A 19,292-nucleotide genomic window follows, 5' to 3' on the forward strand; every position below is an offset into this window, starting at 1 on the left:
CGGCCCGGCCGCTTCTTCCCCGGCCCGGGAGCCGCCGCCGGGGGCGGGAGGCTGCGCCTGGGGCGCCGGGGCCGAGGGAGCCTCCCCTGGAGGAGGCAGCGGCCGCCTCGATCTTCTGGCGCCGAGCCGGGCGGGCCGCCGGCGCTGAGGTGAGGCGAGGTGTGTGTGTGGGGAGCTCTGAGGAGGAGCGCGGGGCGGGGGTGGCGCGCGCGGTGCGGGGTCCCGCCGAGCCCTGAGGGGGGAGCTGTGAGGTGAGGGGGCGGCCCCGCTGCGCCATGAGCCGAGGGGGCTCCGAGGGCTGCGAGGCTGCGGGAGCGCTAGTTGTAGGGCCGGGTCGTGGCGATCCCCGGGGTCCTGCCGGCTGTGGAGCGCCGGGATCGGCGGGCAGCGAGCCGCAGGGCGCGGGGGAACGGGCGTCTGGGCTGGCCGCCCGCGGCCCGGCTCGGTTCTGCGCCCCCGGAGGAGGCGGGCGCGCCGGGGCAGAGCTCGCCCGCCGGGGCCGGGCGCAGCGCGAGGAAACGCTCTGGCCGGAGGGAGGGAGCGCTCCAAGGGGAGCGGAGAAGCGGAGCGGGAGGGAGCAGCGCTTTCCTGCGCCCGCAGGATCAGTTCGCCGTGGGTTCGCGGCCCCGTTGCCGCGCCCGGGGTTGCGGTAGTCGCAGTTGCCGCTGCCCCGTCCTCTGCCCGCGGCCTCGCTGCCCTTCTGGGGGCCTTAAAACGTTCCCCTGGGCCGGGCACGCCGGTCCGGCCTCCCGCCCGCTCCCTGGGCCTGCCCTGCTTTGGGTTCCTCGGCTGGTGCAGTTTTACCTTCCTTTCCAACGCGTAGGGCAGTGCTGGCTTTTGTGGTTTGAGTTCCTGTTTGAAGACGCCTGCGGAGTCTAGTGTGAAGTTTTATTTCCACTTTCTCTTTTGTGTTTGTTTTTCTCAGGCAGCCTCTCGGTGTGATCGTTGAGGACGCTACACGTGTTGGTATTTGAACAACTCAATGAAGCAGCTCAACCAGGAAAGTGTAAGAGCAGGGAGCGAGGTTAGCTTTGGAATTTGCATCTACTGAACTTGTATATCTATTGGTGATCACTTTTGTCCACTAAGCTTTTACATCAGAAATCTTTAGTTCTCAGGTTAATATGCGTTATGACACTAGGAGAACTTCTCAAGGTATTGCTCAAAATGGAATGTTTTCACAAAAGTAGCTTGTATCCACATTGTCTAATTTAGCAGTAGGCAGAGACCAGCAAAGGTATTGCATGTTTTCCTTTCCTAGAATCTGTTGACTTCCTTTGTAGCTTTTAAACCTGGATCATATTATAAAATTCCCAGCTCTCAAGTCACTTAAAATATTTATTGGCTTGTTAAACTGAACCACATCTGCTGCTGTGGAGCCAAGATTTGTTTTAGAATTCTATCACAGGGCTCTAACATTCTTTAGCAGAAGACATTATAAAGCTAATTTTACCATGGTCTCTTAAGAAAAGAAGTAGTAAAAAGCAGTGGGAACAGTGTCACCCTCATTCAGAACAGGTAGCCTTACTCCTTTAGAGCATTAAAATATTTCTAAACATACTCATTAACTATAGTACTTAAATATTTTTTGTATGATCAGCTGTGAAAAAGGTTAGCTTGGACGTGTTAAAACTTAATTAAGACTGTTTGTCAGTCCATTAAGAGGAACTAGTATGGCAAGATAACTTTGTGATGTCTCATAGTACAAGCCCAAAAGGACATTCACTGATGCTTAGAAAGTGGGAGTTTTGAAAAATGGTAGGTGGAAATACTTTCTCAAACCATGTAATTAGAATGAAACCAGTTGCCAGAGGAAATCATTCAGCAAGATTCAAAGCAGGCAGAAATGTATATGAATTCCAAAACAGTCTAGTGCCTTTATAATGAAAGCCAAGAAAACATTTAGAAGAGAGATTAAAGCATATGACTCAGGGTTCAAACTGATCTTTATGGGAACGAGAACGGTACTTTTCTGTGTCACAGAATATTGAAATGTGTCTTCCACAGTGGTCTTGTGCTGTGGAGTTCCCTGGTTCTGGGCAGGTCAGGGCGAGTGTTGGAGCAGCAGGACTACGAGCCACATGTCAGGAGGGAATATGTAAAATCAGATTGCTAATTGACTTTGCTGTGAAGGCAAAAGTTCAAAGGTCCACCTGCTGTAACGTGTTCCCCGCATTATAATGCATACCATGAAAAGAGCATTAGATCTGTGTGTGTGTAAAATGTAAAAATGCTAAATAATGGCAGGTCTGCCCGCATCCAGCACTGGCTTCGTGTGCCAGTGTCCCTGCCACAGCAGGGTTTGCAGGGCAGCGGTGTTGTCTGCGGACAGCAGAAAGTTTCCTCGTCCTTCGCACCACGTCCAGCTCAAAGCTGCTCTCTGGATCGTGGTCCAGCTCCTCCATCAGGAGAATGATTTGCTGCTGACAAACTCTTCACACCTTTTCTCCTGGAGGTGACTGCCTGGGAATACCCCAAGAATGGCAAGGAAGATCATTGTAAATGTGCTCAGCTGGGGTGTAGAAAAAACACATACATCACACGTTGTTTTACTGGCCTTGTGTGTTTGACCAGTAGAACCTCTGTTGGACAACATGGGCCTGGGAGAAACTCTAAGGCAACTCCTTGAATATGGTTGAATTCTGTATAAGATTCTGTTTCAGACCAAGTGCAGTTCATTATGTTTTCACAAGTTTTAGTGTTAAAAGAGTGATCACTTCTGATTTCTACCCAGTCTCTGTACTTTGCTTTAATCTAGTGTGGTGAATCCAGGAGTTGACTCCTTTATGTTTCACAGTGTTAGTTACCAACAGTACCATACAGGGTCCTCTCTGCTCTTTCCAAGCTTGTCCTACCAGGTCCAAGGACAGAGGGATCTCCAGGTCAGAAGGAGACACAGGCATATCCAGCACCACAGGTGCTTTCTTCTGGAGATACCTGTGTAATGATGAGAAAGCTTTTCCCAAATACATCATATATTCAGTGAGCATCTTGTTCCCCAAAATATGCATTTAGGTCAGTTTTTCCTGTCAAGTTTACTGAATAGGGTCTTCCATACAGTATTTTGAAAGGGCTTGCTTTTTCTCTTATTCTTTAGGTAGTGTGAATTTTCAGTAAAATAATTAGCAATACATCTGTCTATTTTACATTAATTTCCTGACACAGTTTAGCTAATTGTATTTTTTTTTTTTTATATAGATTGATTCATTCTTTCTACCTTTCCACCAAACTGAGGTCTCTAAGGGGCATGCAAATCCCATCTTACCACAAGAAGAGTAAAAATAGGCTACATTATTTCTGCTATAAAATGTGGAACAGCCAAACCTTGCTATTATTTTATTCAATAATTTCTTTGGTACTTCTCTAGCTTTGTTGGTCTGGCATGGGAATGCTTCAGGCCATCTAGAAAATTCAGAAAGATCAATTTACCAATATTATCCAAGAAAATTCCGTTTTTTTCCCTCTCCAGGTGGAGGCTTTAACACTGTCTTACAACTTTGCATTTTAGGTCCCATTGCGTATCTTCTAACACTCACTTCAGCCCCCTCACCACTGCGATCGGGGAAGGAATCAGAAGAGAAAAGTGAGAAAACTTGTGGGTTGAGATAAGAACAGTTTAATAATTGAAATAAAATACAGTAATGATAGAAGAACATACAAACCAAGGGAAATATTAGCGTGTGCCCCCCATTCTCCTGCTAACCCTGAGCACAGCACGGTACCCACTGCCAGTCACGTCATCCTGGCCCAGAACACTCTGCTGCTTCTCCACAGGGACACAAAGTGCCCAGTCTCACATTTGCTAGTTTATTGCAGTAAGATTTGTGATCCTATTAAATATTCAAGTCTCTCTCCTCAAAGAAGAGTCCCAGGTTACTAGAAGTATAACAGGTAGTAACATACTTGGGTCGCAAGTTACTTAAAGTTCCAGATATATATCCTGAATAAGGATTGCAGTGAACAGCTAGGTACATGGTGTCCTGAAATTTTCCATAATATGGATAAAACATAAAGTGGTCACAGCTTCAGAAGCTGTTTTTTAACAGTGAAGTAAATTCTGCTCAGAACTAAGGACCTCAAGAACCTTGCTTCAAGTAAAATAGCATTTTTTGATCCAGCATTTCTCCGACATGCCAACAAACCAGTGGTATTAAATATATTTATATAGAAGAAAAACTTTTTCACACTCAATTGCATATATTTCTTTGCCTTGGGAACATGTAAGAGCATTTTGACAGCTGTTAATCAGTTTTGGTGAGTCACTGTTTTGAAAAGATGCGACCAATGTTGATAATGTGCATTGTGTTTTGGGCAAGCTCAGTAACGAACCGCTTGTACTCACATTTGATTGTTGCTGCCTGAGAGACACAGTTTCAGGGTAATAAAATGTCATGAGTTTAAAAAAAAAAAAGGCTTTTCTTGTGGCATATGAGAGCTGAAGAAGCAGCTTTTTTCATGTTTTGTTGAGGTATGTGTGTATAAATTCCTCAGTCGCTGTCTGGAAGGAGCGACCTCATGGAGCGGAGTTTCCACATCCAGCCTGCACAGCACGTGTTTGCTCAGCAAAGCCTGGGAGCCCGATCGGAGCAGGACAGGAGTGGATGTGCAGAAATTGCTGGGTTAGTGGAGGTGCCATCAAGTTACAGGTAAAGACCTGACTCATTTTCATCTGTGTTATTGGTTTGGCTTCTGGCAGGTCATATCTTGAACCGGGGGTTGAGGTTTGATGTACCATTTTGTAAGTGAGTTTTCAGCGATGGTTTATGCAGAGTGTACTGCTTGTGTAGTGCCAGACCGAGGCAGACGGGCATGACAACGGGTGTGAGGTCTTGTCAGCCTCGTGGAGTTTCCAGGCAAACCGTGCTGTGACTCACTGAAAACATCTCATGTTCTATTACAAAATACTTGCTTACAAGAGATGTTTTGTTCTGCAGGCTTTGGATTTTTCACTGTTTATGATTTTGTCTATATGAAAATGTAATATGATAACATTTAATAAAGTACATACACCATTGGTTATTTAGTGTGTGTTTTAATCTTGTCACTTTAGTCTTCAAGTATTTTAAGTAGAATGCTCTTTGTGGTTCTTAACATTCTGAATAATATGGTTATTTTTAATTTGGTAATTTTTTACCTTTTGGTGAGATACTGCCCATCGGTTTGGTTTTCCTAATGTGTAAACTGAAGTAGGTTCATTCGCGAGTCTTCACTTCTGTGGCATCCGTGGAACTTGGACAAAGCTTTGGCAAAGCCTCTTGACCAAACACCTGCAAAACTGGGACTGACTCTAATGAACGGAGTCGTTTCTTTGGCTGTTGGGTGTCAGTGCCTGCGTTTCTCGTGCTTGTTGAAATTGTGGTTCAGGTTGGCAGCCAAGTCTCCAGCTTCTGTTTGTTGTTTCTTTGTGTTCCTCACAGAGGTACCTGGAATTCCGCAGTCAGGCCATGCTGAGGTTTTTCCCACCAAGCAGGATAAACACTCTCGATTTCACACTCACTGTTCAAAGACCGAATCAAATCATCTGGAGGGGAAAATTCAGTCTCCTCCCCATCCCTTTTTGTGGGGCGAGGGAGAGAAAGGAACATTGAAGGAGGGAGGAAATGAACAGTGGCAGGGAGCACCATGTGAAATGTGTCAGGGTTTTTTTTCTTCTCAACAAGCCCAATTTTTACCAGCTTCTAATTTCATGTATGCCTGTGAGGTGTAAGGCAGTGCTCGTATTCAAAACTGAAACACAGATTTGTTCTGTGGCTGTGAACAGCGTCCCTGGCGGGAGGTGTCTGCAGCGGACGGCAGTCCCCGTTGGTGTGCAGTGGCTCAGGCAGGTCGCTCAGCAGCGCTGGGCACAGAACCCGTGTTGCCATCCATCACTGCCCGAGCAAAATCCCTTCGGAATATGCGTTTTCTCAGTTTAACGTTGGGCAAAATATTTTTGGCACCACAGCATTCATTCACATGGACTCGCGAGTGCTTTTAAAGTATGGTCTCTAATGAGGGTTTGTAAACTTTGGTTGTTTATGCAGAGTGTATAGGTGTTTTGTTCTCTTGTAATTTTGTGTTTGAAGTCTTTGGGAAATGGGGCAATTGCCAGAAGTTTCTTGGTCTTTGATATGGTATCAGCTCTCGGTGTTTGAGGAATTTGGTGTTTTCCTTAGCTTCCTCACACAGTTGTTATATATTAATTAGTTTATATCTGTACTGTGCTTTGAAGCTGTAAGGTGGTGTTATTATTAAAAAAATGGGTAGACATTACTGTGCTTAAGTGGATGCAGATAATTCACAATGTGTTCAAAGCAATTTTTGCAATAACCCTGTTGCCACGGTCCTCGTTATATGTTTAATTACCCTGTTACTCTCCTGGATGCCAAATTCTGGGCTTTGCATCTTGTCGCGGCTGGGCCGGCACCGTCGCCCTGTGCACAGGACACGAACAGCCCTGGGTTTGCTCAGCCCCACGCTCTCCCAGCTCCAGGAGGCTGGGGCGGATCACGGGATGATTGCGCGCGTCTCTGAGCTCCGGTTCAGCCACCCCAGACCCGCTGGGCTCGGTCCCTGGGGATTCGCCCCTCCCGCCCGGGGCGCTGGGTCTGGATGTGCCATCGGGACCCCTCAGCCAAGTGCTCCCTGGAGAGCAGGAGAGTCCAATCTCCCCTTGAGGAGCCTCTTCCCTTCAGTGAGCTGTGGTCAGAAACCCACAACAATCAGACACTTCACTAATTAGCCCTGTGAAGTGCTGAGGTTGAGGACTCTGAATGAATCAAAGCTGTTGTACCAGGAGTGTGCTCAGTGTCACTCTGGCTGCTGCTCTCCGAATAACTTCCCAGTTTATTACAACTTTCAGTGTGATTTGGATTAGTAGATTCAAAAACGAAATGCAGGGAATGAAACAGAAAAAAGTCTTTGCGTTACCCCTTAATAAAACTTTTGCAATATTACGATGTATTGCAAAGTTACTTGGATAATTCCAAGTACGTGTGTAGTCAGTGCCAGTCCTGCTGTCCTTGCAGTTCCTTCCAAAGGATAAATACAAAACTCCAAACGTCCTGTTTTCTTCAACCTTGGAAAAATGGAATGTTTTTCACTTTTCAAAATGGGTCTCTGAGAAGGGAGGCTCTTGGCCACCAGCGTCTTACACGTTGGTACAGGTGGCTCAGATGTAGATTGGGGAAAAATATGAATAAATAGATTTTTCATATTACTTTTGAATAGTGCTTTTTCTGTTTCCCTTTAACCTCAAGTCAGTAGGAAGCCCATTTTTCAGTAACTATATTTAACCCAGTTTAGGGTGCGTTTGCAGGGCTGTGTTGGGGGGGAGTTGTTATTCTTTATGGACTTTAAAAGGAGTGAACTAATCAGAAATCATTCTAGAAAAAAACCTGAATAACTGTTTTCCAGTCAAAGTACGCTCTGCCCCTTTTGTAAGACTACACTTGAACGCATCGCCATGTAGATTGGAATTACCTATAGCATGAGCCTTCCCACAGGCTGGGAGCTGTGGCCATCACTGTGGGGATGCTGGGCCAGGGTGAAGATGCTTTGTCTGATTGTTCCTGTAAACCAGTTCCAACCAGGAGCGCTGGGTGTACGTGAACGTCTGGCTGGTGGGTCAGGGCAGCAGATGTTTCAGTAGCTCACTCGCTGAAATGTGTCAACATTTTGTGTGCTGCTATTGCCATGGAAACGGGTATTGGCTCTGCAGAAATGGCACAGGGATTTCAAAATTACATTTTAAAAAACAAAATCAAGGGAGGTTAGTCAGCCTTGTTTTGACTCATAAACACCGACACTGGTGCTGAACAGAACCTGTCTTTTGAATATATTAGGTGTAGTCATGTGAATAGGCAGATCAGTGATTAGTATTTTAAAATAAAGTTTTTTAAAAGTAAGCGAGTGTCTGATAGAAGTTTATTAGAGAAATGTGTGTTCATTGCTTTTTGTTCAGCACGTTTTCTCCTCCATACCTGAAATCAGTCACAGCTCTGGCACCTCAGGCCTCCGCCTTCCCAGAGAGGTGAAGTCCGTCTTGGGGAGAGCTACACATTTCAGCCAGTTGGCAAACTACACTTTTTAAAAATACAAAGTGGCTCGTGAAACACAGAACTTACCATTTTTCGGTTTGTAAGCTTCAGCAGCATGTCCAAATGAAGCAAGCCCCATTGTGGGGGCTGTTGGTTAGCCTTTGGAACAGCCTCCTGCTGGCCAGCTCCGGCACCCCACTCAGCACGGCTGCAGCGCTCAAAATAGGAGTGAACTTATTGCTTCCCAGGATATTGTACAGACCAAGTCTCACGTGAGATTGTGGACAGGGAGCTCCAGGAATTCTGAGAAATGAAGATGTGTCTGTTTGTTGTTGTGGATCTTCAGCTCGATTCCTCTAATGCTGGTTTTCCAGCCCCAGCAGCGACAGACAGCTGGACACAGCCCAGACAGATGGCCAGTGCGAGGAGGAAGAAGAGGAGGAGGAGGAGGGCGGGAGGCAGAGCCGCAGCAGGAACGGGACCCAGAGGGTGACACGAGAAGGTGGTTGGGCTGCAGTGCTGGGGTGGGAGGCAGCGGGAGCTGCAACGGAGCCACCAGCAAACACAGCAGCAAGGAACATCTGAACCACTGGCACTGTCCCAGAGCACAGACCGGAGTGGAATTTGTTTGACAGAACAATTCCCCTTAGAAATAAAATTCTTTGAACATTGGATCACTAAATAATGAAGGGTAAAGTGCTTAGTGACCTAAATTAGATTCCTTAAAAGGCTACCCACCAAGATCAAACCGTGGTTCAATACAGGCCGTACTTCAGCCAAGTACTTTCCCAAAACACAGAGGCGAGAGGTGGTTTGACAGATGCTCGTGTCTCCCCTTTCTAACTCGTACTTCTCTTGTACTTGGCCAGTTCTGAAATAAGCTGTAAACCTGTATCAGTTTCTGAAGGAGCAGCCCAGCAAAGGAGAAGGAGGGAGCGCTGGCTGGGACCAGCCGTCCATCTGAGCTGCTCTGCCCATCGCACCCAGCACCGGCCTCGTTACCCCAGAACTGCTGCTGCTGTGTCCAAGTCCCTTCTGTGGAGCCCTACATTAATCCAATTTTAAGAAGTCAAAAAAAAAAAAACAAAACAGAAGCCTCACATACTTTAAACAACTTAATTTATTAGAACCCATAAATGTTGCTTCCATTAGAAGAATCAAGTTAACACCTAATTCAGGGTGAAATTACATTTTAAGACAAACAAAAAATTGTAATGCTTAAATACAGTATTTACTGCAGACTGCTATTCTGAGACTCCTGGTACAATTTGTCCTTCTCTTGGGGCATTAGGACAGTATCTAACTCCAAACAGGTCCAGCAGTTCATTTTCAATGGGAAGCACATCACACCATGTGAAGGGCTGTTCCCCCATCTGCCTCCCCAAACATGAAATGAAGAACTCAAACCTTAAACAAAGAGAAAACCCTTGAGATGCATTGCCAGAATCTGAAATTTTTATTTCTTGTATATTTAAGATTGACAGAAGATCCCTGTAGCAAAAAAAAAAAAAAAAAAAAAAGATAATTGAAATGTCTTTAAAAGGTTCACTAAATTGGCATCGAGCAAACCTTAACTGTTACTTCACATTGGAACCTGAGTACCGAGAGAAAGTACAATCACCCATGTCCTAGGCCCTATCATTCTTTTTCACAGTAGCCCTTTTGGAGAAGCAGGCTGGGTTAATAATCTTAATTTCCACTACTGCAGCTCAACAGAATCATTTCCATAAAATCCAGAAAGTGCATAAACACAGAATACAAAAAGTAGCTAACTTACAAACCTTCCGCTACAGAAAACCAGAACGTGGAACATGGCAGATGTTCAGAGATCTGTACCAAGTGTTAAACTGCAACTGACAGTGGGCGCAGAGGACGATGTGCTGGAGCAAAGCAGTGACCAAGGGCAGCAGCTCCAGCTGCTCCTTCCTCACTGATACACCCGCTCTCCCCAGCACACACAGACATTCCTTATACGCTGTGCTCAAGTACTTATATTACCTTTTAAAATAAGCTATTAGTTACTCAGCTTTTTCAGGATGTATCAAATTATTGAAATCCTAATGTCACCGAATTCCAGCTCTAGCGATGAGATTTGGTCACTGGATACAAGAAGTGGTACTTGGTTCCCAGGACTGTGCAAGTCTTTCCTCATTCACATGAAGGAAGGAGCAATTATTAAACCTTTTTTCATTCTCGACTGATAGCTCACCTGCCAACACAAACCCACAGCACTCGGGAGCACAGCAGGAGGGTTTGTGCTGGTCCAGGTGTTCCTGTAGAAAAGGAGTCCTTTGGCTGTACATCGGCTCCACAGTGTTTGTTACATGAGATACAAACTGTACAAGTTCTCCAGTTTACAAAGTGTTCTAATTGCAGAAACAATTCAGCCCGTATTTATAGTATCGGTTTTACATGTAAAGATTAATACAGATAAGGTACAGTCTAAGTAATTGGCTCAATGTAACAACAAAAATGTAGTTTTAATACAATCTGCAATAATACAACTATGTACATATGTACAGAACTGTTTCCTTCTGGTACTCGGCTGACTTTGTGTGTGCTCATCACTTTTAGTTATCGGCTTCCTCTAAAGTCAGAAACGCTGCAGTAACAATGGTTCAGTGTTGCAGCACTTTGGGTTCCTTGGTGAGATCTCTCTGCCACATTCCGGGGGGTCCTGGCTCAGAGAACCCCCTCCCCAAAGCGCGGCTTGCCGTAATCCACCAGGTCATTCTGGAGATCGCGTTCTTCGTCATCTGCAATGAAAATATTCAGATCAAATATGATGTGATACTACTAAAAAAAAATATCTAAAGATGCTTTTCCAGGATGTGCTGCCTCTGCAAACATCCAAGTCCATGCTGGACAGGGTGATGGGGAACACAGCGAAGGCGCCTGGGCTGCGCTCAGTGCAGCCGCGGCACTGGGAAGTCGGCCCTCGGAAGAACTGGGACTTCACACTATTTAGTATCTCTGGCTTTACTGCAACCATGTTTCAGAGATTTATTGACTTAAGAGATCTGAGAACCCATTAAACTTACTCCTGTAATTTGAGAACCTTCCTTTAAACGTTTCCAACTCTCCCACTGAAGCTCCACTACAAGGTCATCTGCCCTGGGAAGTTCCACTGCCATCTTGAACCCTCTCCAGAGTTAACCCACGAAGGTTTTCCCAAGCACGAGCACCTCCCAGCAGCGCAGAGGATCAGAGGTGAGCAGTGATCCCTCCTACAGAGGTAGCACATCCTCCAGCCACAGGATTCTCAAGAGAGACTTGTACAAGCATCAAAGGCAGCTCTCGACCTTTCCAAACCTCCTCCCAATGAAATCCCCGGTTCCTCTCCCAGCGCTGCTGAAGAATCAGCGGCATGTTTTTCATGACTGAAACAAGCCAGGCTCCGGGTCAGTGCTCAGCCCATCAGTCTGACACCTCTGGGATCGGGGTGGGTGACACAGGGAGTTCCACTCACAACCCACTCAGGGCTCTGGGATTGGGGTGGGTAACACAGGGAGTTCCACTCACAACCCACTCCCAGCTCTGGCCTGGGCTGAAGCACGAAGATCATCCTGTCATTCAAACCCAGAAGGACCATCTCTCTGCACTGCTCTACTCTGTCCTACTCGTTGACTCCTTGGACCTTGGTTTTTAATACTCATGAAAAATTGTGAAATTAAAAAAAAAATCTTGTGCCTCCTCAGTATAACCATTTACTGTCGCACATCATCAAAAAAATGCACATTCAGTATTTTTATCAAGTGATGTTCTAAAATAAATGGCAATGTTGTGCATGCTACCTGCCCTAATTCAGACCTCTCCTGTGTGGGTCCCCAGCCGCCTTCCCTCAATAAGCGAAAAAGCCCTAAAACTTCCATTTGTTTCAATTCATAAGCTTTTGCTGCGTTTCAGAGCTGTGTTCTTTTATATTCCAGAAAGACGCTTGTTCGCAGGGAAGCACAGTTGAGGTTTACGGACAGTAAGTGGCTCCCGAGCAGCTGAGGCTCGTCAGCGTGACACACACCTTGATTTGGCACAAACCCACTGACGCAGCGTGTGGACACCCCTTGATTTCTATAACCCACCACAAACGTGTTTCCTGTGGTGGAAGCCAACAACTTTCCCATATCATCTGGCGTCTCCAGCAGGTGAGGAAAAGCAGGAGCACCAGACTGGGCACCAACATCCACACGAGCCCATCTCCCAAATCTATTTGCCTCTGATAATTTCAGTGTAAGGCCCACACATTTCTCATGGCAACAGAAAAAACATGTTTAATTAAATTGCTTTGTTTGCACATGCCACATGCTTTGTTCTAGCCTGATGCAAAAACCATGTGATGTTTTTCTAATAGTTTTTAAACAGAAAATCAGTTTCTTTTTTTCCTCCCTAAACAATTATAACCCCCACAATTCTGCCCCCTCCTACCCTGTAAACAAATTAGTGTAAAAGTAAAGCAGACGCTTTTTCTAAAATGCTCCTTCTGAAGTACCACTTGCCAAGGCTGTATGATTTATATCAAATAGTTATTAGGAAACAATATAACCCAGGGCTTGGAAAACGAAGCCTGAGGTGGTGACAAGCCCTGAGCCGTTCTCCAGAGGTCCCTGTCACCTGTGCCACCGTCTGTCCCGCAGGTTTTCAGCCCATCCAGCTCAGGCCAGCAGAGCCACAGGGAGGCGCTTTTATGAGGCCACTTTGGTCAGAGCTTTGACTTTTTCCAGCATCCCTTGCTCAGCAAGTTGCACAAGCACCATCGCTACCGTTTTTAACCATTTTCCACCACTTGCTGTTGCATCATCCGAGCTGCCGCTGCACGCACAATGTGCCGGGTTTGCCTGTTCCTGACCAGATCCCCGTTGGTAGGAGCCAGCCTCCCACTCCACAGCCATGGCTGTCCGTATGTCTGTCCCTTCGTTTGTACCAGCAAATTACGACCTGCTAATGACCCACCCGCAGGAACAGGCCTGGGCAATGCAGAGTCACTGAAATCTGCTCCTGCAGTTTGGAGCAAAAGCAGCAGAACGGGCCACATCTCCTGGAGCAGCAACTTGTCATTTTTATCAGCAAGTTAATTAACTGCCCAGGGTTCCGATCCATACTTTCCTTTTGCTTAGTCAGGAGTTTCAAACTACTAGCCCAGCCAAAAAAATGCTTATACTGCAGAGTTAGATACATACCCACAAAAATCAGGTGCTTTTTTTATCAGCTTTTCCCATTAATTATGCTTGGATACCAATTAAACTACCAGCTAAACCCTTGCATGATGAGGATCAAAATCAGGGTGCCTGTAGAACTGCAATTTTGTTTCTTCCTCTTCTGCTCTTTATTTTGCACTTTCTTTAACTGGAAATACCATATATGTTTAGGTAACCATTGTGAGCCTAGTGCCATGCAAGCCCTGCCCAACACACCCCCCAGGAACCAGGTGGCGATGGCAGATGTGGGCAGCCAAGCGAGGAAGCGACGCACGAAGTGCATGCAGAACACAGTGAACATGCAGATGCGGGTTGTGCTACCACCAGACAGAGGAGTTGGGCAGTTTGGTTAGCGAGGAAAAGCAGGAGCCTGTTGAATCTGTGTACAGGGCACAGAAATTACACTTGGAATTGCGGCCGGAGCCCTCCCTGCATTGCAGCTCAAGGCAGGGGTGACAGAAGCAGTAATCAAAAAACATTCTTTTATCTTAGAAAATTTTGGTCAGCTAAAAATAGTGAGGTTTTACACAAATTCAACAAGTAATCTCAGCGTGGATTGTATTACAATGGGATGGAGACAAGGCCCAAGCTCACCTTGGACGTCTTCTTCTCCACCATCACCATCCTCTTCCTCATTGTAAGCCAGCTCAGCCTGCTTGTCTGCCTCGTACTCACCCACGTTCCCATCATCCCCATTATAATCTGCCAGTTTAGAACCCTGCTGTGGATCAACAGGGGACTCATTCTCATCAAAGAATCGGCCTGTGAAGTAGGCAAAGGATTAAGTCAGAAGCAGAGAGAAAGAAACAGGGAGACTCGAATCGCAAGCAGGCAGCAGAAGAAGAGTCGGGTGCTGTCGGGGTTTCAGCTGGAGGAGAATAGGGGAGAGAACAAGGCGGTTCTGGATCAGCTCCCTGCAGAAAGGACGTGCTCAGCCCTTCGGTGTTTGCACCTTGTGATACCTGATGGTCCTGAGCTTTGCTCTGGGGAAGCATCCAAACAACAAACTCCATCTCTGAGTATCTACAAACACTAATTCATTTTCTTAAAATGCTGAAGAGCACACAGTGGAAGGTTTTGCATCTAGACTCATCTCTGAGAAGGACTGGCTTTTTTCCACACGCAACAGAGCCACATATTGCAGAGCTCGGACACGGAGATGTCTGCAGAGTGTGCACCATCCTGTCACAATCCAGCAGAGACCCGCCTTGCATCTCTGAGCTGATTTCTTTAACTACCTCATTCATTTGGCTTTGCACTCTGGTTTCCGATTAAGTTCTATTTTCAAAACACTGTGAACCGAGTATTTTTGTCTCCCAGCAAAGAATTAAGAATAGTTCCAGATAGAACAAGGAGGATTAGCCGGAGCTGTGACACGAGCCCGTGGCAGGTGAGCGGTGCCGTGGCCGCTCAGAGCAGACGTTCCACAGGGTACAGGGAGATCTGTGCAAGTCCCGAGCAGCTCAGTCCGCTTGCCCATTGCCCAAAGAATGCAACAAGGAGTCTGCAGAGGATACCAGCCTGAAGGGATTATGTATAAATGAAAAAAATAGGATTAAAGTGCAATAGCAGTCTTTACAGGCTGGAAATGGACTGAGGCAGAAGCCTGCCGAGGCAGACGTGATTTGCAGTGGGAGCAATTAAACAGAAAAGTAAAACTGAAGAATGTCATTTCAACATTAGGATTAAAAAGGAGGTTGGGGTTACAAAGGACAGGTGTAAAAATGAAATTATTTCTTAAAACAATGAAAACTGTCATATGTGGCAGTTTACAGAAATCAGGACAGAAGTAATCCTGTAGGGCTCATCTGGGTGGGAAAGAAGAGCAGAAGAATTACATTTAGTGCAGCTTGAATGTATAGAAAACTTTCCATTGCTTTCATACAATAAGCAAGCACCACCTATAATCTGCTTAGAAATCAGAAGTTTAATGTATCATTCATTCTCTATTCATTTCTAATTGAGTCATCCTTGCTATCACTGTTTGTATTTTTTGACACTGCATCGTATATAAAAACCAGACAGAACTGTATGATTTGCACTTGTTAAATATAAAACAAGCTATGGAAAGACAACTGAACTTAACTTAGAGAAAATCCAAGCCTGCAGATATGCCAGAGACACTGTGACAAATCAATCAGTAACGAATTGAAGGATCAGCATTAGGCAGCACTGCGACACCTGGTGAGCTGCGGCTCCAGCACACCTGCGGGCCCCTGTCCCCCACTGCAGCTGCTCCCTCCTGCTCCATGTGTTCATATTTCAGCTTGAGCACAGCAAGGGAGGGACAGGAGAGCCCGAGCACACAGAGCTCCCAGCAGCTGCCGTGGGCTGTGGGGCTGGAGAGCAGCCACAGTGGCCACCACGCAGGCCATGAGAGACCAAGGCAGCAGGCGGCTCCCTGCACAAACCCAGGGAGAACAGCAATACCCAAACAGGGGACACACAGAACAGTCTTGGGATACCAGGACTTTAGGGAAAGACCAGGAATCACTGGTAGCCAGACCCCAGCAACACGCCAATTGCCTTCTGAAACACACAGACAAGGTACGACACCTCGCTGGTGGCGTGGTTCTCCCAATCACTGTGAACGAGTGTCCGTACCACGGGCACCCCACAGACTGGGAGGCACAGGGGAACACGCTGCTGTAAGCACAAGAGGCCAGTGACAGCACGGGATGTCGCTGATGCTAAAATCTGCAGGTGACATTTGCTGAAATGAATTCTGAATAGACACCCTGGACCTCACAAACACGCTGCTCAGAGCAGCAGCCACACGCTCACCACCAAGGACGAGCTCACAGCTCCAGCAGCACAGGCTGCAGGTTTTGCTGCTCCGGCTTTGTGCCAGGAAAGAGAACAAACAGTGACACTATTTCCGCTGAAAACAAATGACCACAATGTGCCCAACTCTGGACCTGGTACCAAAGTTGCTCTTTAAATCTATGCTAGCAAAATAAAAAAGGAAAATATCTTTTGGGAAGAAGTTCCCCGATTCTGAAATGGGACAGGGGTGACAGCTGCCCTGACCAACGCTGGCTCATCCCGCGGGCTGGCGCACACCAAGGCCTGAAGCTCAGTAACCAAAGCCCCGGCACAGAACCATACGGTGACAGTCATGTGCCAGAGCGGGGATGGATTCATCACCCACAGACTCACCAGAACAGCCACGGATCAACATGAAACAAAATCTACAAACCCGGGTTAGCTATTCCCATACGCAATGAACTCTCTCCATCATTACAAATTATTACAAATGTGAAGGAGCAAAGAGAAAAGGAACAGACTAATTAGTGACAATGGACACCAAGTTCCTGTTCCCAGCCTGAGATGGAGACACGTCAGTCGCTGCCCTATCCCCAGTCGGCCCAGCCTGCCCCCACAGCCCCACTGAACCCCTGAGCTCTGCAGCTCTGTGGTCACTTGGCCAGACCAGCACAGGGGCTTCGAGAAGCTCCCTGGATAAACTAAACACTTGCAAATCTTGGAATAAAGCGTGGCAGCAAAGCTCGCGCAGGTTTCTGCCAGTTGTGAATACAACCATCCCGCTTCAGTGGAAACATCCACCAGTGATAATGAAGTAACCGAGGTTTCCCTAAAGATCTGTTTCTAGAAAACAACAGTAACTTGATGGCCATTCCCTACCTTTTCAACCCTGGCCTTTCTAGGGCTTTTCCCCCTCTCACACTAAAGCCTATAATTTTTTTCTTTCCCCCCCTTGAAGTCCTTTCAGCTTCCCATCATCATTCTTTGACATTTAAAGCCCGAGGAGGCCCCAAAAGCACCAGATGAAACAGACCTCATTACTCCATCCTGTTATCGTACCTGACATTGCTGTTAGCACATCCCAGAAGAAAAGCCTCACTTAAACGTTTGTTAGGGACTAACACCCACTGCTGACTGCAGAGTTTTTAACTGAACTGCTGACTTGCTACCTGTCACTTATTCTCCATTATTGATTATGCGCTACTTTTATATGTACAAACTTGTACATTGCTGAAACCACATCTCATCCCTTCTTTATCATCCAGCACTCAAATACAAACAGCACCAAAGGCTGCACCTTTGCAAACCTCACAGCAGCTTTACAAATACAACTCCTAGTGACACCCATGCCTGGAATATTCTTTTCTTAAAGCTGTGCGCCCACCAAACAACAACTTCTTCCTGACCAGGTCTCCATGAATTTGCCTATGACAAAGCCACATTCCTGGGTTTATCACAAAAATTAATTCAGAGTTTCATGTTCTCAAGAGTGACCCTAGCTTTCAGGATTACTTGCTTTCACTGAAAGTGATTAATGATTCTATTTCAACAAAATTGTTATTTCTGTACCACTGTTCATCCAGCCCACAGAACACACACAGGTTTCTCTAGAATCCTTTGTTCCTCCCAGTTTTCGTGACCTGAAGGTGGCTGTTCTGACCTAATCACTTGTCATCTTGGAGTACAGACAGATTTTATTCATGGAAACCAAAACCCAAGAGAAAGCTACTTAGCAGTGAGTACAAAGAAATGTAAAGTTGAATTTATAATAACCTTGTATTTAAGTCAAATAATACAGTGTGAATATAAGTAACTTGGTATCAGGCATGTATCAAAAGTCTTCCCTTAATCTATTTAAATGTGAAGTAATTTCCAAAAACATCCCAAAATTCCCATAAGCAAATTTTTTTTTTTTAAATGACTGAATATATGTAGGCAAGATGTCAGATTAAGGCCTGTCTTTCAGACAGGAACATATTACATCTCTTTCCAGGCCTCCTCTCCAGAAGGCCACCTGCTGCCATGGTTCCTGTTTGCCAGACAGGTGCTATTACAGATAGAAAATAAAGTGATTTTCTTAATATATTGAAGTATGTGATATTGGCTAACTTACTTTGCTTCATCTTCTGCAAGTCACTAACTCTGCTCTTTGGGATTTTTATATGGTCCGTCTCAATTTTTTGTTCTTTCTGATTTTCCATATTTTCTTCAAAATTTAAGCGCTGGAGAGAGTTTGGAGGTATCTGCTTCACAATATCGGTGTTTCCATCACTCTCGCTGTGGAAACCTACAGAATAAGGAAGCGTTTGGTTTTTATGTGGTTCCAAAAGAAAGCTATAATGCTACTGCAAAAGATAATTCATCACATTTTACTATGCAATCAATCCCAAGTTGTTACCTTCTCCGCTGATTTTCTGATTGTATTTAAGTGCTTGATGAAGCCCAGAACAATAATACATTTATGTATTTTTTTTAATCCTCCTGCTGATTCTGCTTTTCCAATCTACCAAACATTATTTCAAGAGCTGTTATCTGAGGAGAACGTTGCAACAGGTCACGGAAGTTATGCTAAAAATAATAAGCAGAATCCCAGGACTACATAACCAAGGAACAGAGAAAACCCTGGTCCTCCTGAAATTCACATCAACCTTCTGTTGATAAACTCTAAGTTCAACAACATAAGCAGTTCACCTGCTGTCTTTCATGTTTTCTCTTTAATAAAAGTCAAAATGAAGGACTGTCTCACAACAACAAAAAGAAACAAACTACTGAAAAGATTTGACATTTGGAAACAATAAGCTTTAAATGTGTATCGAGACTTCAAGCCCAGTCATTTAGGTATTGTAATCTCCATACATATCCATTGCAAAGGGAAAGAAATTAAGAAATACTTCTGTCGCCTTTTTGCAAAAGAACCAGTAATGGACATAACAAGAAAAAGCTTTTTGGTCACATCACAACTATATTACCAATGTTATATTTAAGGGTTGTTAGCAGAACAGTATTTGAACGTGCCACTTGCTGCACAGATATAACCTAACATTCTCTTGGACATTAAAGCAAAGTGACTTAATCCACGAGCACTGCATTTAAGTATATTTTCTATGGATTTGTGTCCTTTCTAACTGCAATTCTTCTAAACCCTTTCACTGCAGCACTTTTAGTTCCCTCAGATCCTAAACCACCTCCACATCACCCTCACGTGAGCTGTTCACAGAAACACTGAACAAGTGATAGTTTAATCTGAGTCTGGCTACCGACAGATCCAACAATCAACTCCTGATGATGCGCTGCAGCCCTAATTAGCACCCTAAGG

The 19,292-nt window shown here is 45.5% G+C and overlaps 2 protein-coding genes and 1 long non-coding RNA gene across 5 annotated transcripts in view; 1 reads left to right on the forward strand and 2 right to left on the reverse strand.

Annotated features, from left to right (window-relative positions):
• The window catches only part of CTDSPL2 (CTD small phosphatase like 2), a 41,229-nt gene extending 40,318 nt beyond the window's left edge, over positions 1 to 911 (reverse strand). Inside the window, exon 1 of the mRNA XM_065076855.1 lies at positions 805 to 911. The gene's annotated coding sequence lies outside the window, so the exon portion shown is untranslated. The remainder of the gene's footprint in view (positions 1 to 804) is intronic.
• Positions 1 to 9,543, forward strand: LOC135580577 (uncharacterized). Of its 2 annotated transcripts, none has more exons than XR_010475453.1 (2): positions 1 to 149; positions 926 to 9,543. It is a non-coding gene; the product is annotated as an uncharacterized LOC135580577 (long non-coding RNA). The 2 variants fall into 2 exon arrangements; XR_010475454.1 differs by having other exon boundaries at positions 4 to 159.
• Positions 9,121 to 19,292, reverse strand: part of GOLM2 (golgi membrane protein 2) — a 21,400-nt gene continuing 11,228 nt past the window's right edge. The window contains exons 8-10 of one of the 2 annotated variants that reach the window (XM_005511174.4): positions 18,090 to 18,263; positions 13,805 to 13,972; positions 9,121 to 10,774 (exon numbers count right to left, since the gene is read on the reverse strand). In XM_005511174.4, coding sequence (XP_005511231.3) covers positions 10,701 to 10,774; positions 13,805 to 13,972; positions 18,090 to 18,263 — 416 coding nt within the window. In that variant the 3' untranslated portion in view covers positions 9,121 to 10,700. The remainder of the gene's footprint in view (positions 10,775 to 13,804; positions 13,973 to 18,089; positions 18,264 to 19,292) is intronic. The other variant, XM_065076857.1, reaches the window with a different exon arrangement.

Source organism: Columba livia, chromosome 11 (assembly GCF_036013475.1).
Source record: "Columba livia isolate bColLiv1 breed racing homer chromosome 11, bColLiv1.pat.W.v2, whole genome shotgun sequence".
NCBI lineage: Eukaryota > Metazoa > Chordata > Aves > Columbiformes > Columbidae > Columba > Columba livia.